Consider the following 18,493-nt stretch of genomic DNA (forward strand, 5'->3'; position numbering starts at 1 on the left):
AGTGTTCTTTGGCATATTTATGACTACATTCTCTCACTGGAAAAACTATTGAAGAAAGAGTAACTGAAAATGCTTGGTATCTTAAAGGGGAAACCATAATTCCACTCATCATAAAGTTTTTAAAATAATTTTTAAATTTATTATTTAATGAAAGATAACATGGAAATATTGATTAATAATTTTTTATGGTCATATCATTTATCATTCTCTTTATGATAAGGCCTAATAATATACTGAGTTCAATGTAGAATCATTCCATTTTAGCACTTTAGAACAGACATATTTGATATGAAAAATAAGAAACGGATGATATGAAATCATGGTCAACCCAATAAAAAATATTTTTTTTTCTTTTTATGAAAAACTCATAAGCTATATCTGATTGAACAAACTCTTTGAATGTATAAGAATAAATATTTACAGTGGCCAAGGATAATAAGTTCTATTTTTTCCACTTTTTGCTCTTTTGTAGCTGACCTGTGATTCTATGTAGAGGAATGAGGTGATATTGGGTTCAAGGGCAAGGATTTTGTTCTTCTTGCTCAGTCTCTTAAACTCATATTTACCATAGAACCCAACATATGTTCAATAAATGTTCATTGAATATATTTTATGCATATATATTACATATACATGTAAAATACATAATCAACTAGTCCTTATTAATCAGTCAAAGCATGCTGTTTGAACATGCTCTGAGTTTCATATGAAAATGGACTCTCTGAAGGAAGCACATGTGTTTTGTATTGAATTCCCTCTTTCCATTCTTTCAAACACTATATTTTCAATTTTGTTCTTTGTGGGATTGAATGAATGAAAGTTAAGTTATTTAACATTAAATATTTAACATATAAGATCATTTAATATGTTGATAAATTGGTGATTAATTTGTTTTAAAACTTAATGATTCAAAATATTAGTTTTATGAGTAAATATACTATAAAATTATTGATGAATTCCACTTTTAATGAAATTATTATTATTAAAATACAAATTATTTACTCAGTCTTTGAACAAACATATATTAGGTACTATGTGTCAGGCAATGTTCCAGGCAGTTGGCATACAACAGCGAATAGAGATCAAACCTGGACTGGGGGTTTAGCTCAGCAGTAGAATGCTTGCCTAGCATGTACAAGATCCTGGGTTAGATCCCCACCACTGCGAAAAGAGAAAGAGAAATAAAGGCTTTCATGGAGTTTGCATCTCTATGGCCAACAAGTAGAGAATGCAAGAACACTGTGTGTAGAAGTGATAATTCATATGGAGGACAAAAAAAAAAAGCATGGTGCTTATAGAAACTATGAAGAAGTACTAGTTTATTTAAGGTGGAAAAGGGCATGCATTTATATACATACTTGAATGAAATGAACCATAAGGATTCTTTAGGAAAGTCATTCCCAGCCCAGCCGAAGGAAGAATAGGTAAGATAAATTTGAATGGGGAGGATGCTTATCATGTTTGAGGAGCACCAAAATGTCTGATATTGCTTAAGTATAAAAGAGAGTATGTATAGGCCATAATAATGGCTTTTGACTTCATTCTGAGTGATATCTGTAGCCCCTGAAGAATTTAGAACATAAATGATATGATCTGACTTACGCTTTGAAAGTATAATTCAGCACCCTGGGGTTGGGAATGATAGGTGGACAGACAGTTTCACAAGTGGTAAAACCAGTTAGGAGTATATTTCAATAATTGTGCTGGAGATCATACTGGGCTAGAACAGAGGATTAGTTGTGCTGTGTGTGCCAATTGCCTTTGACTGAGATATACTCCATAACTTCCAACATATATCTCTATTAAAAATAGATAGGGGTAAATAGAAAGAGAGAGAGTGTGTGTCAAGGAGGAGTCACAGATTTTTGTCTTGAGTAGTTAAAAACCTGGTGTTGACATTTCCTAAGAAGAGGGAAATGGGGAACCTGTAGTATAGAGGAGGAAAACAAATGCTGTGTTTCAGACATGCCAAGTTTCAGACGCATATTAGCCAAGCCCAGGATGAGGCAGCTAGCTTCTGCATTAAGTTGGTTTCCTCTCTGATCCCAGTAGTCAGGAAGCAATTTAAGATAGAGAAGTTCATTCTTTTGCCTATGGATCATAAATTTCCTAACCAAAACAAAAGATCTATTTTATTCTGCTCTGTGAGTTTCCTTTGAAACTTGGAAGAGGTAAAAAACATTTTATTCAAGTATCTTATTTCCATTTTATTGTTGTTAATTAAGATTAGCCTAAGCACCTGAACATAGTAACAATGATAGTAATCATGACCATTAATTGACTTTTTTCATTGTGCCAAGCACTCTTCTCAATGTTTTATTTCAGTCCTTCCCAAAGTCATATTTTATTTCAAATGTACCCCATGTGTATCCAAGTCCTAGAAATGTCAAATAATTTTCCTGTGGTAACAGGGCCTATAGGTTTGTGCAACCCCCCAAAATTATTATGTTTTTATAAAGCATTTGCAATCATACCATAGTTTTCTGGCACAAACCATTTCTCTTCCATATGGATTTTTCTCTTATAAATAAAAATGAAGCAATATGATGAAAGAAGTGTTTTTCTTTAAAGACAAAATGTTTCCCTTAACTGAACATTAGTGTATTGCAGCACACCTTGGTTACTTCTACCACTGAGAAAATATTTTTCTGCTCATTTGTGCTTTACTGTCCCAAAGCAGCTATTGCTGGCTTTCATATACCTAAAAATATGTCTCTCCTGCCTTCCTCCTAGACATTCTGACTTCCACTGAGCTCCCCACCCTGTATCAGATACCTACCATAACCCATATCCCTCAAAGTTCTGATACATTTTATTTAGATTTTTGACCACTCAGCAATATTCTTCTACTGAACTATTGCTTTGGAGGATGTAAAAATCCCTTTACAATTCTGGCTGTCATCCTAGGAAATTAGCCATGAGAAACAGGGTTGGTTTGTGACAATAAGGAGCCAGATTACTACATGTGACTAGGAATTGCAAGCAGCTTTTGCTTATTGTTTATAATTATTTATAATTATAATTATATTGTTTATAATTCTGGGCATATGTAATTGTAGGTAGGGATACTTGCTAATAATGAATTAAAATTAAAATTATTTTAGGGGAAAAAAGAGAAAAAGTTTTTGAAAAATATTTAGATATCTATTTTACCAATCTTTTGTATCACTTCTCTAATATTCTCATAAAGTGAAAATCAAGCATATTTGCTGATTAGGGAAATCTTTCTAGACCTATGAGTTTACTTATTCCATTTTCACCTGAAGCAGTATTCACCCAGCCCTACACATTGGCTATGTAACATTAACTTATATCTGTGTAAGTCAGTTTTTCTGCTGTTGTGACTAAAAGACCTGATAAGAACAACTTTTGAGGACAAAAAGTTTATTTGGGGGGCTCATGGTTTCAGAGGTATTGGTCCATAAACAGTTGGTTCCATTCTTCAGGGCTCAAGGTGAGATTCAACATCATGGTGGAAGAGTGTGATAGAGGGAAGCAGCTCACATAATGATCAGGAAGCAGAGAGATTCCATTCAACAGATATAAAATATGTACCCCAATGGCATACCCCCTTGTACCCACCTCTTCCAGCCACATCCTTACAGACCTTCAGTTTTCACTCAATTAATCTCATTATGGGATTTTAATTTACTGATTGAATTAAAGCTCTCCCAACCCAATAATTTACCCTCTAAACTTTCTTGCATTGCCTCACATATGAGCTTTGGGGGGACACCTCACATCTAAACTATAACAATATTTCTGCCAACAACCCTTTTAAGTCTCTTACTCATTTGTATTCTATTGTTGTCATACTTTAGGGTCAGGCAGATCTATTTTGAATTTTAGAAGCACAGCTTATTTTTCTGTGTCATAATAGAAAAGTTACATAATCCTTTGATTTCCAGGGTTTTAAAAATATATGTATAAAGCAAATATGAAGACACCTACTCTGAATTATTGTTGGGTACATAAAAAGGATTAAAGTATAAGAAACACAGTATAGGAAGCTGCAATACAGCAGATGTCCAATATTCACTATTGTTGGATTTTGACTTGTAAACCAAATGCATAATAATTTATAAGTCTGATGGTAAAATATTTTGTGACAATTACTTATAAGGCAACTTTTGATATGCACATATAAATATTTAGATTTCATTAGATATGAGTGATTGTATGTATATAATCTCTTTCAAATATGTCTTCTCATGCATAAGGGCATTCTCCTTTAAATATTTTCTGAATTAGCTTTGGATGTAATAAACACAAATAATTTGTGACATTAAAAATAGCTATTGGAGCTGGATACAGTGGTGCATGCCTGCAATCCCAGCAGCTCTGGAGGCTGAAGCAGGAGGATCCCAAGTTCAAAAGCCTCAGAAAATTAGCAAGGCCCTAAGCAACTTAGTAAGACCCTGCTCAAAATAAAAAGTCAGGAGATGTAGCTTAGTGGTTAATACACCTGTGTTCAATCCATGGTACCAGAAAAAAATAAGGTGCTATTGGCATGTAGCATTTATTTATAATAATGTGAATGATAATTCTAGTAATGTGAATGATAATTCTTGACACATGGGTTTAACACACTTCAAATAATATAAAAATTAAAACTTCAAAGGGGAACTTTTAGAAAGAACACATTAAACAGATATCATTATGAAATTATCTGATTCATTCTTCAAACATTCAACAGGGTAACTAAGTGACATTAAGAAAAGCAAAATATATTCTATTAGTCAACCTACATGAAGAGAATAAGTGACAAATGACATAACAGAAAATACAGTTGGGGCTTTTTCCTTGTAAGTTTTAACTCCTAGTGTTTCTTCTAATAACTCTTCTGAAGGATCCACTGATCTCTGTTTGTTTACAGGCACTATCACAGCTAACTCTCCTTCTGAGGGTTCTCTTCATCATCCTGACCTTGACCTCCATTGGATTTCTTCTGGATCAAAGGTAAGAACTGGAGTGTTTTCATTATTTTTCTCTTTTACTAAAATTAAGAATTTTCCATAAAGCCATAAAAATAATAGAATGTTATGTAACTTTTTAATGTAGTTTTAAAATAAACATGAAACCTTGATAACTAACCTTCATTATTTTAGAGTAGATAGATATGTCAATTCTCCTAAGAAACCTTTTTTTAGGAGGGGATCGGTGAGGGGACTTATATACATTATGCTCTACAATTTAATTGTCTAATATTTTAATTTTAGCTGAAAATAAGCTTCTTCCTAACCCATCAATACACTAACTAAGCCATAAGTTAATAAAGAAGAGATTTTTCTTAAAAAAAAATAAATCTTTTTTATTGTAATGCCTATTAAAAAAAAAACTTCAGAGGAACATCTCAAATATGTTAAAATACTACATATTTATTGAAAATCATAAGAAAATGTAATCTATATATTAATTATAATATATACATATGAAGAGCATAGCTAAAGCTAATGAAAGTTATTGACATGTTATTTCAGACCCAAGGCAGCTCTTATGGAAACTCTCCGTTGTTTAGTGATGCTGATGCTGTACAGATTCGGTCACATTAAGCCTCTTGTCCCTGCCTTGTCATTTGTTTTTGAGGTAAGCCATTCACCGTAGGCAGCTATAGCATGGATTATACATGGATTGCTTGTTTAATTCATTCATTATGTGATGTCTCCTCTCTACTTAATTTGTGAGAAGTACTTGTGAGAATTTGTGCCTGTTTACTTAAGTATCAGTGCTTGTTAGTTGTGTTACTTTGGGCTAGCTAATATTGCTGGGCCACAGTTTTCTGGTCCCTAAATTTGGATTAATATTGTTAAGCTCATATAGTTTTGGGAAAAATTTTGTTGCATAATTTTTATAAAGAAATGTCAAGACATATGGCATGTTGTCAGGAAGTGGTAAAAGTGATTTTATAAGAAATTTTTGTCAAGGATTCTACTATTTGAGAATTTTTTTAAAACTTTAATTTTTTTGGTTCATTTTAGTTATACATAACATTAGGAGTCATTTTGACATAACTGTAAAAGCATGAAATATAATTTGCTCTATTCAGTCCCCAGTACTTCCTTTTTCCTTTCCTCTTCCTTCCTTCTTGTTCACTTGCCTGTACTCTACTGAACTTTCTGCTATTTATTTACAGTTTTTAAAAATTAATGCCTAACAGATATTCATAATGGTGAGATTCATTGTAGTATATTCATATATGTGCATAGGAAAGTTGGGTCAGATTCATTCCACATTTTTCCCCTTCCCATCCCTTCTCCACTCACCTCAACCCCCTTATTCTACTCCACTAATCTTCTATTTTGATGAAATCCCTCAAAACTTTTCTGTTCTTTCCTTTATTGTGGACTAGCTTCTGCATACCAGAGAAAACATGCAACCATTGACTTTCTAGATCTGACTTATTTCATTTAGCATAATAATTTTTAGTTCCATACATTTTCCAACTAATGCCAATATTTTGTTGTTTTTATATCTGAATGATACTCCATTATCTAATGTATCACATTTTCTTTGTCTATTTATCTGTTGAAGCACCTCTAGATTGGTTCTATAGCTTGGTTATTATTAGTTGTGCTGCTATAAATATTAATGTGGCTGCATCCCTATATTATGCTGATTTAAAGTGAAAAGATATAAATAAATTAATAGAGGTCAAATGAGATTTTCCTACAACTAAATTTATATAAATATGATATATTATAAATAAAACTTATTTCCCCCAAACTACATTGGAATTTCAGATCTTAGGCAACTGTTAATTTTTTTTCTTATGATTTGTATTTTAATAGTGTGTTTTCAAAATCTAGAATTATATTGTTAATTTTGGTGTGGAGCAACCTGCCAGTATCACTAGAATGTGCAACATGTAAGTTTACTTAAGGATAAAAAAAAAATGCTAACAACATATCAACCTACTTCAAAGGAAAAACTGACATAGAAATTATAAATCGGAAAACTCATTTACAATAAATTTGAAAATATCTATCAAAATTGCAGATACAAATACCCTTTGACTTGGCATTCTACTTCTAATCATTTATACTCCAGAAATAGTACACTCACACATGTACATTGATATATAGAAAGATTCTTCATTGGGACATCATTTGTAGTGGTATTAGACTGGAAAAAAATCTAATTATTTTTTTGAAAAGTCTAGAAAATAAAGATAAAGAACTCTTTAATACAAATCAAGAGTAATTGCAATAATATATGATATATTATGTATGAAATAATACATGATGCTGAATCACATATTATGTATTCTACCATACAATGTATACAAATATAAAAACAGGTTGAGAAACTTCTGTATATACATATATAAATGCATTTTATTGTAGGTTTATTAATATATCTAGGAAGATGGAGAAGTACCTAACAGTTTACTGTATAAAAGGAATGATAATTATGAGCTATAAGAAAGAAATTGAAGAACAGTTCTTCAAATTACTATTCTTTGGAAACAAAGTTTATGAAGCATGGGAATATATTTTACTTTTTTTAAATAAATGATGTTTAGATAATGAGGCAAATTATTAGTAAAAGGATTTTGGATATAATCTAAGGTAATATAATCTGCATTAAAATAGATATTAAAGTTTGCATAATATCATACCTATGTTGTTTCTTGAAATTATAAACCAGAAGAAAAATTCAGAAGCATAAATTATACATGTTTAGGAAAATTCAGAAGTTTACATACCAAAATAAGACTTATAATCAAACAAAATAGATTGTCACACTTTAAATAAAAGGCATATTCTAATTATGGGAAAAAGGAATTAATTCCATTTAATGAACCCCACTGTTGGGTATATGGTAGTAGTTAATCTTGCATGCTACAGAACAAATAGAGTATCTGGGTTCTTTAAATTAGCCCTGGTTTTAATCAAATAGGAGTATATATTTACAAAACTTTATTGCATTTGGGATTCTTTAATGATGGAGTGGTGGAGAGCAATATAGTATATGCAGGTTTGAGTTGATATGCTATTAGTTTCCTAATTTAGTAACAGGTGAAAGTGAATGAGTAAAACATGAGCTTTGAAGCCATGTTGCTTGAATTCGATTCCACGCTGAGAACTTACTTGGTGTGGGTCCTTGGGAAACCACTTGACCACTTGAATAATTGGCTTTAGCTTCCTCATCTGTAAAAGGTGGGAGTAATAACATCTATCTAATAAGGTTTTGAGAAGTACATGAGATAATATGTGTAAGAAATTTGGCACAGCAATTAACACATAATAAGCGATATTAGGTGCTATTATTATTTTTGCTGTTAGTATTATTATTTTATATTAACATGAAGATCCTCAAAATAATTGCTTGGTTTGTCTCAAGAAACACTAATCATATTTAGAGTCAGCTAGTATGACAAGTGGGAAAAAGTAACAATGTTGAACAAAAAATCTAGTTTTTAGTCTGAAACTCATTCTATGACATTGGACTTTGTGACTAGGTTATTCATCTATAAAACAGGCTTACTAAGAGATAACGTCCTTTGAGCCCTTATTGTATTCCAAATGTCTTACTTGTAATTTTTCATTTAATCTGCATACAAAATCCAAATTTATTTATATATATATATATATATATATATATATATATATATATACACACACACACACACACACACACATACATATACATATACACTTATACATATAAATTGTTTGTATACACATAGATAGTAAGGAAACAACCCAGGATACAGACTTAGGAGCCTGACACCATATTTCTTAATCATCCAGGAACATTTTCTTCTATGTAATGATAGCAGTACTCAACTTCCCTAAAGGTTCCAGATGAGAAAGACAGATGCAATATAGCAGTAAGAGCTTGGAAAATGTAAAAAGCTGTAATAAATGGCTTTTAAATTTAATTGCAAAGGTACTTTTGAAAAACAAGTGGTTTGAATAATTTACCTCTGAATTATCTTTGGTTTATTATTCAAAGAAGGGAGGAAACCATGGCACATGTTCTCTGGGTGCTTACCTTCTCTTTCCAGAATTTTTCTGTCCATCTTGGCATGCACCTAACTAGTTCTTCAAAAGTAGACATTGCCTGCAATTTTCCATTAAAACTTTTTATTAAATATGCATAATAACATTGACATCACATGGCTCTGTAGTTTGTATGTAGTTTTGCATTTAGTCAGGCATTGGTTCTGAAGCTTGCTTCTCAGTGTGGAAATGTTGGGAGGTGGTGGGCCTTTAATAGATGGAGCCTAATGGGAGGTCAAGTGGGTGTGCCCTTGGAAAGATTAATGTTGTTCTCATGGAACCTCTGAGTCAGTTTTTGTGAGAGGGTCATCATTAAAGAATAAGCCTGACCACTCCCTAGTCTCTTTGGTTGACTGTCTGATGATATCATCTCTCCCTCTTGTACATGCTTCTGTCATTTGTGATGTTATTTGCCATGAGGTTCTTGCCAGAGTTGAGCTGACCCATGCTGTACAATCTCCAGCACTGTAGCTAAATAAAGCTCTTGCCTAAGTATCCAGCCTCAGGTGTTTCCTTAGAGTAACTGAAAATGGACTAACACATATGGCTGTGTGGAAAAATTAGATGCCTTAAAGGACATAGGAAGCATTCAATAAAATTTAGTTGTTATCATTGGTTACATTAAGACAATTATTAAAATTAAGCCATTGAATTCCAAATGGGTTCAATACATATGTGCCAGAATAAAGACTGGGCAAGTATGTTCCCATGGGTATTTTTACCTGTGAAGTAGCCTTTTCTTTTTTCTGCTTCCTTTTAAAGTTCAATGCGTTAAAAATTACTGTCAGTCTCAGTTCTTATATTTTTAATTGTACATTTCAAAATTGCATTTTTCACACTTTTATCTATTAGAACTTTATGTAAATCTTTGTCATTAATCATAGTTTAAATAAAACTGTTCTTTGCCCCACATAAGGAGTATAGAAACTTAATAAATGGTCTCAGTGACTCCATTCAATATGAATTAGGACTGACTGACTAGAGTCATTAGACTATAAGGTCATAATGTTCTCATCATTTTTCTTTGAAGCTATCACATGAATCCGTGTCAGTGAAGCAATTAATCGCCTTTCTCTTATAAATCAGTGTTGTATATATTGGCAACATCAGCTTGCAGCCCTGTGACTCTTCTTTATTTATCTAGAAGGCTGACTGGAAATTTTCTTACAATGCTTTATTATGTTAGTCAAACTTTATAAGTTTGCTCATTATAGTTCTTCTACACCAAAAGACACTTCTAGTTACATTTTACAACTTGAATATCTGTCTCTCTTTCTTTCACTGTCTTTTATACACACACACACACACACACACACACACACTCACTGGAAAACTGGCTTTAAATTATTTTTCACTCAAATTACAAAATTGCTATTGAGTAATGACAATTCTGGTTCAGAAATACAAGGTATTATTTGAATTTGATACTTTGACTTGTATGTTAAAGATTTACTTCTTTTAGCTTATGACCACAAGAATACTGAATAAGGGCAAAGGGCTCTTGTTATTTATAAAGGTAATACAGAGTGAATACATAGCCACCAATCTGTGTATGCAATGATTATCTCAGGCCTTGGACTTTTTGCTTTGATTGCTTTAACAAATACTTTGATTACCACCTTCCATACCTTTCCAAAGCTTGCTTTTTTATAAGAAACTTGACAGAAGAATACTCTGTTCATTCTTTCATTCACTCATTTCTCACTCATATATTTTGTGTTTGTAGGCTCACATGTAATTTGCTGTAAGATACACCTGTGGACTTGTGATTTATTTTGCTTATCTTATCGGTAGCTTCCTAAATGTTTAAACCTGGTGAATTTTAAAATAAAGAAAATAAAATAAGGTCCAAGTTGAAAAGTCATTTTGGATAAATACACAGATGGTCCCAGACCTAACAATGGTTTGATTTATGATTTTTAGACCTTACAGTGGTGTGAAGGTGGTACACATTCAGTAGAAACTATCCATTAAATTTTCAATTTTGGTCAATAGTGTGTGGCATAATGATCTCTTGGGATGCTGAACAGTGGCTACAAGGTGCAACTTCCAATCAGATGCACCATCAGGATGGTGAAAAACCATCATTCCACTGTGCACTGTGTTGCTGGGTAATTTAGCAGGTTATTTGGACTTATTGTATTTTCAATTTAAGATGGGTTTATGAGGATGTACCACTATCAAAAGATAAGAAAATCTATATGCATATATAAAATGAGAAGATACTTGTTTACATTTTGTTATTTATGCACATTTTGCTTCATATAACTTTTAATTCAATTAAACAGAGTTTAATAAAGGAGATAATGTATGATTTAATCTGTCATGAGGGCCTCAGTGGTTTTTAACTCACATAAATCTGTGGGTCAGGCTCAGTTCTGCAACTTAATTGGTTGTGTGGCCTTAAAAAGTTATCTAAAATAACCATGCTTTAGTTCTCTTAGCTTAATTTCTTCACAAAAAAGGAAAATATAAACTCTAAGAGGCTTTCTTGAGATTCAAAAGAATGAAGAAGATATGGCCTATAGAATCTAGCATTGTATCTGACATATAAGTACCAAGCACAATTAGTAATAATTACATCTCCTGATTTATCTGTACATACACATGCACATACATTTAAAATAATATTTTGAGAAATAATATTTTGAGCCATGAAAATATAAACCTGAGAATATCTGCTTATTGGTGTCAAAGTAATTGGATTACAAATTTATATGTGATCATTTTAAATTTAGAACTATGTTTTTAAAATTTGACTTTCAGTTTTTAGTATAGATCATGAAAATGAGAGCATTTACCTAAATGGTAAATCAACTTGTATCATCTGAAAATGTGCACCAGAGATGGAGAGAATTTGAACAAGTGGAAGGGAAGGGAAAGAATGAAGAGAAAAGTTGAGAAGCAAAGGTGACCGTGGCTATGCAAGGGGTGAGATGAACCTAGCAACAACAGAGCAAAGTGTGGGTCCCAGGGCAAGACAAATAAAAGCTCATGTAACTTAGATACAACTTGCCTGGTGTTTTCAGTGGCATGCAGAAGAGTCTATCCAATACTTACTAAATGCCTGATTCACCAAAGATACAACAAAAGTACTATCTTTGTGGAGCTTGGATGTTAGTATTAATTTTCAAAATTACTAAACAGCAAATAAGCACAATTTAGTGGCTTAAAATGACACACTTTTTAAATTTATTTAACGGTTTCTGTGGATCAGAGGTCAGTGTACCTCAATACTCTGTTTATGGTATCTAGAAGCTAGATTTAAGATATTGGGCAGATTGCACACTCATCTGGTGGCTCAGCTAAGAAAAGTCCACTCTCCTGCTCTTTCAGGTTGCTGACAGAATTCATTTCCTTTTAGCTGTATGAGTTAGGGACCAGCTTTCTGTTGGCTTCTTACTGGAGGCGGCCTTCAGGTCCCAAAGCATGCCTGCAGCTCCTCACCTAATGGCCTTCCTAATCATGACTGCTTACTTATCAAGCTGGCAAGAATAACCTCTTGCTACAGAGATCACTCAGTCTCTCTTTTAAAGGTCTCACCTGATTAAGTCAGGCTCATCCAGGATAATCTTGTAATAGACAGATTTAGGGCCTTGGTAACATCTGTAATATCCCTTAATATTTGCCTTATTCTTTTGACTAGAAGCAAGTCATGGGTCTCATCTACATTCAAGAAAAGGGGATTATACAGAGTGACAGGTCATAAATAGCAAAGGTAGGAATCACAGAGCCACCTAGTTTCTATCAGTGGTAATGAGGGAGGGTAGAAAATAACTTAGAAAAATATTTATATACATATTCATGTATATGTGCCTACATAAGTATGGTTTATTAAGTAATGGTAAGTACTATGGAGAAAAATGGATATAAGAGGCAAAATTAGAAAAAAAATTAAATAAACAAAACCAAAAACAGTACCCAGGGATAACTGGTGGCATTTCAGTACAGACTTTATTTCAACCAAAATCCATGTTAATTCCTGGGAAAGTTCAGGTAAAAGGAGGCTTGAGTGCAAACGTACTGAAGTATTTAGTACCTGGGATCCTTGGTTGAACTAGAGTAAGCAAGAAGGCAAGTAAGATTAGGACAGTAACACATAGGTGTTTTGGGTTAATGTGCTTATCTTGGCTTTTATTCCAAGTGAAATGAGAATACCCTGAAGAATCTGTACAGAGGAAGTATATGAATTAACATTTTAATATCACATTGACTGCTGGATTGAGGACAAATGGAAGGGGCATAGCAAGAAGTGAAGCAAGAATATAAGGTAGCAGGCAGATGAGCAGAATTGGTGTCCTAGGATGATACATTAGAGAACTTGGGAAGTACATATTCAGGTGCTGACTTTAAAGTATAGGAGGTAAGTTTTTCTAATGGGTCAAATGAGGAGTGTGAAAAAAAAGAGGAGTCAAGAATGAGTGCAAGGGATTTGTTTGGCCAAAGGAAATTAAACAATGGAATCACCATGAACTGGGATGGGAAACTCTTGGAGAAAGAGCTAGGAGTGAAAGGTGGCATATCTATTTTATTTGGAAGGATTGTGTTTGTTGATTTCATAGTTATATTCTTCTAGACATAATTTTTAATACATTTAGCATACAGAAATTAATTATTCAATGTAGACAAAATAGATGATAAGAACATAGGCCCACATTTTGTTAATGGTTATATTTATGTTTTGTGATTTAAATGTTTTTCCTTTCTCATTTTTTCTTCATGTACTCTTTAATGAATTTATATGACATTTAATACCTCATAAGATTTTTTCAGCTAATATTTGATGTTCAGAGTTTTATACTAAGTGCTGAGGAATATATATATATATATATATATATATATATATATATATATATATATATATATAGAGAGAGAGAGAGAGAGAGAGAGAGAGAGAGAGAGAGAGAGCTGGACATGGTAGTGCATGCCTGGAATCCCAGTGACTAAGGAAGCTGAGGTGGGAGGACTGCAAGTTTGAGACCCACCTCAGTAACTTAGTGAAGCCCTAAGATCTTCTTAAGCCCTGTCTCAAAATAAAACATTAATAAAAAGGGGGGGGGGCTGAGGATGTGGCTCAGTGGTTAAGAGACCCTGGGTTCAAAAGAAAAAGAATAAATGAAAATATCATTGGAAGACCAAAGAGTTGTCACAGCGTCAAGACACTACCCTGTTTTTGAAAATGATGGAGAGGGCCACTGTATGGGGAACCTGCTTCTAATATCAATGTTCTTGGGCCTTGTGTCAGTCAGCTTTTCATCACAGTGACAAAAATACCTGACAAGAATTAATTCAGGGAAACAAAACTGTAGTTTGGCTCACAGTTTCAAAGATGGTGAGCCAAATCCACTGTTCTGGGCCTGAGATAAGGCAGCACACCATGGTGGAAGGGCAGAAGGACATGGTGGAGAAGCACTGCCTTGTTCATAGATGTCCAGGAAGCAGAAAGAAAGAGAAAATGTACTGCAGGAAAGATGAGTCATTTCAGGTTATGTCTCCAGTTACCACTTCCTGCAGCCATTACTGAGGTTTACCACCCTGTTAGTCCATTCAAACTAGGGTGGACATTTTCGGTTACAGCTCTCAAAATCCAATCATTTCACCTCTAAAAATCTTTGCATTAACACAGGAGTTTTTGTGGGACAACTCATATCCAAATCTTAACATTTCATCTCTGGCTCCCAAAATCTCATGTGTGTGCAACAATACAAAATGCATTTAGTTCATTTACAAGAGTCCCATAATCTTAACAATTCCAGCATTGCCCAAGTCCAAGTCTAAAGTCTCTTCTGAGACTAAAAGGAAACTCTTGACTGTGAACCACTGTAAAAATAAAAAACAACTTATGTGTATCCAATATTCAATGGCATTGTTTAAATATTTCCTTTCCAAAAGGCATGAATACAGTCATAGAAAGATTGGATGGAACCAAAGCAAGACTTAAACCCTGGAAGCAAGTTCTTGTCCCCAAAGGGCTTGAATGGCCCCACCCCTTGGCCTTGCCATTTGTAGAGCACATGGTCTCTCTTTTAGCTTGGCTGTCTTTATAGTCAGCAGCTTTTCTGGGCAGACAGTCATGTTACTGGAATCTCTTAATTCCCGGAATCTCTATTCCAGCTTCCATTTTTCCTATACAACTTCAAGCATCACCCTCTTGGGGACACACACAAAGACACCAACCCTGTTACGATTTGCCTGGCCTCCCAGGCCTTCTCCTGAAATCTCAGTGAAAGCTTCCATAAACTAACTCAAGTATTCTACGTTAGTCAGAAGCAGCACTACATAAATACTAAGGTCTGCTGCTAGCTTATGCAGAAGTCAAACTTACTGGGATTAAGTTTGCAGTTGCCTCAGAGTGGCTATACCAAATTTCTGAGATGTCCTCAAGCCATCTTTCCTATGATTTTTCTGCAAAGTACTTAGAATATCCTAAACATTTATAATCTCTTCAACAAACACACTTTATCAGCCCCAGTTTTGCAAGCTCTTTTCTGGTAAAGGGCAAGTTTTAAAAATCTTCCATCCCCACTTTCTGTTTCTGATTCTTATAGTACATCTGACTAAAAGCTGAAAACCATATCCATGCCATTCCCAAATGTTGTGCTTCCTTGAAATTTCCTCCACCAGAGTAATTAGTCCATCACCTTTCAATTTAACCTTAATTAGAGTGTTAGAATGTGAACAAAAGTAGTTAAATTCTTTGCCAAAATATAGTGTGAATGAATTCTAGTCTAACTCCCAACGGAATCCTCATTTCTCTCTGAAAACACAGTCCACATTTCTGTAGGCATTCTGGTCCTCTGTACTCTCACCCTGATCACCAGTAAGCTCTTCTTACAACATTCTAATTCCCTATCCTCAGTTTCCAAAATTTATCAAACTCTTCCCACAAATCAACTCCAAAATTTTCTGAACAACATGGCCAGGTTAGTACCAGCAATGACCTCACCTCTCTGTACCAATTTCTGTGTTAGCAAGTCTTTGTTGCTGTGACCAAAGTACCTAACAAGGACAAGTTAGAAGAGGAATAGTTTATTTGAGCTCATGATTTCATAATCTATTATGAACTTAATCTATTGTGGGCTGACTCCATTGCTTTGGCCCAAAGTGAAGCAGCCCATCATGATGGAAGGGCAAAAGGGTGTAGCAGAGAAGGGCTGCCTTGTTCATGGATGGCCACAAAATAGAAAGGAAACAGTGAAGGGGCCATAGGAAAGGTGACTGCTTCCAGTGTGTGATACCAGTTATCTGCATTCTCCAGTGATGATCCACCTGCCTACAGTTACCACCCTGTTAGCCCATTCAAACTAGGATATTCTGATTAGGTTTGAGATCAAATCATTTCACCTCAAGACATTCCTAAATTAATGCAGAAGCTTTGGGGGATGCCTCATATCCAAATTATAATAAGAACTGTCTGGATCTTGATATCTAGAATTGTTTTAAGCCACAAATATCAGAATTCCAGCTATAAAACTCACTAAGATGAAGAAGGAAGAAGGATTACACTTTGATTTCTTGTCTATGCTTTGTTTATTATTTTTATGTTTTTTTTAAATTTTATGGGGATTATAAGACAATTTTACTTGCATATTGTCTTAAATGTGTACATGAGGATATACAGTCTTTATTGATCTGAGAACTGATAGATTTTAAAACATCAGTTACTATAGTTTTTGTATACTTATTTCTTTATTGATCTTTATTGATCTGAAAACTGCTAGATTTTAAAACATCAATTACTATAGTTTTTGTATACTTATTTCTAACTCCTCTGGATTAGGAATGGTGTTTGAGATAGCTCTTCATAAGGGACATAGTGGAATATGAAACTAAAATGTTTTTTCCCCCAGTTGCTTTCTCTGAGTTTTCAAGTTGTCTTTGAAAAAGAGATTTATACTATTTTTTTTATTTTTAAATCATTAAAATACAGTATATTATGCAAAGTTTGTGTGTGTGTTATATACATTGTTTTATATAATAAAATTAATCACGATTAGTGATCATAAAAACAAATTGAACATTTAACTTTGTGATTTTCAATAAATGAATTGTGTAATGTGGCTCAACAAGACAGGGACAGAACTGAATTTCAGTTGACTTTATGGCTCATGAAAACGATCAGTTCAGTAAGCTTCAATTGAATTTTGTGCATAATATGGTCGTTTTTGTATGTATTATCATTTATTTAAATATTTCAAATACATGTCATGGGTAATTTTAAGTACTGCAGTTCATGTTCTACATGGTTAGCAAATATCAATTAATTTGTTAATTTATTAATTTAGTGTTAAGTCATAATAACCTTAGAATATATTATAAGTTGCTTTTTCTTTTTTAATGAGGACACTGAAGTCATTTGTCCAAGGCCCCAGTACTTTATGTAGGTAAAACAGGATTCAAATCTTCAAAGTGTGGCTCTGAAGCCCATCATTTACAAGGCAAGCTCTAGTGTGCATTACAAGTTGAACTGTCTGAATCTTGTGTTCATTGATGTTAAAACTCCATGGGGCCTGAGCCTGAAGCATCCTTTCTCATCTACCCACCATTGTCTATTTTTATCACTTGTAAAACCATGGATGAACTGATGACTCCCACATGTTTATCTGCATAGGACCTCCTCCACCTGCATGGGTAGAATCACATATTCTCCTACCTGAGTAAGGTTTGCTTTTGAACAGGATAGATTCATTACAGAATAGCATATCTAAAAGTGAGCTCTTGATGCCTTCTAACCATCCTGTATCTCAAAACTTTATGTCTCAAAAACCATTTATCATCAACAGTTACTCATGCCACAGATCTAAGAATCATCCTGTTTTAACATGTTCCTTTTCGACTCACTTATTCTCCCAAAACTTCTGTTTTTTTCCTACTCCAAGACATATCTCCTATTAAATTTACATGTTATGATCCTACTTTAACTTATTATAACTTGCTCTACTTTAAAGCATTATATCTTGCCAGGACAACAACAGAAGATACTGTAGTATCCACCTTACTTCTATTCTTGACAACTTACTATCATATATATACATATATGATTAAACTTAGTTTAAATTGTTTAATGGATTTAGATTGTACTCAGAATAAAATTCAAACTTTTTACCATGGTCTAAAAGTACCTGAGAAATTTGCCATTTGAAGACATCCCTAATCTGTAAATTTCAGTGTATAAAGAAAATAAGTAAATAAAAGATGCCATTGCTTTAATATAGAAAATGTGAGTATAATATACAGAATGTGACTCCTAATAGTGTCTTGAGAAATATTAACTTTTTTATTGGCTTTATACTTAGAAAATTCTTAGAAAAACTATACTTCTACAAAAAATAAAGTGGCATACCTGTAGCATTGATCCTACTTAATTTTTAAAAATTTCTTATCTTTTAAAATGTAAGCATATCTATTTTAGATGGAAGACCTTTAAATACAATAATTGAAAACAATAAATTTGAATGCTCCCAAATAGAAATACCCCACAAAATTTA

The 18,493-nt window shown here is 33.4% G+C and overlaps 1 protein-coding gene across 1 annotated transcript in view; it reads left to right on the forward strand.

The window, feature by feature from the left end:
• Positions 1–18,493, forward strand: part of AGMO (alkylglycerol monooxygenase) — a 334,485-nt gene that overhangs the window by 189,671 nt on the left and 126,321 nt on the right. Inside the window, exons 11-12 of the mRNA XM_081287289.1 lie at positions 4,877–4,959; positions 5,481–5,586. Coding sequence (XP_081143415.1) covers positions 4,877–4,959; positions 5,481–5,586 — 189 coding nt within the window. The remainder of the gene's footprint in view (positions 1–4,876; positions 4,960–5,480; positions 5,587–18,493) is intronic.

Source organism: Spermophilus citellus (assembly GCF_964194105.1).
Source record: "Spermophilus citellus genome assembly, chromosome: 3".
Taxonomy (NCBI): domain Eukaryota; kingdom Metazoa; phylum Chordata; class Mammalia; order Rodentia; family Sciuridae; genus Spermophilus; species Spermophilus citellus.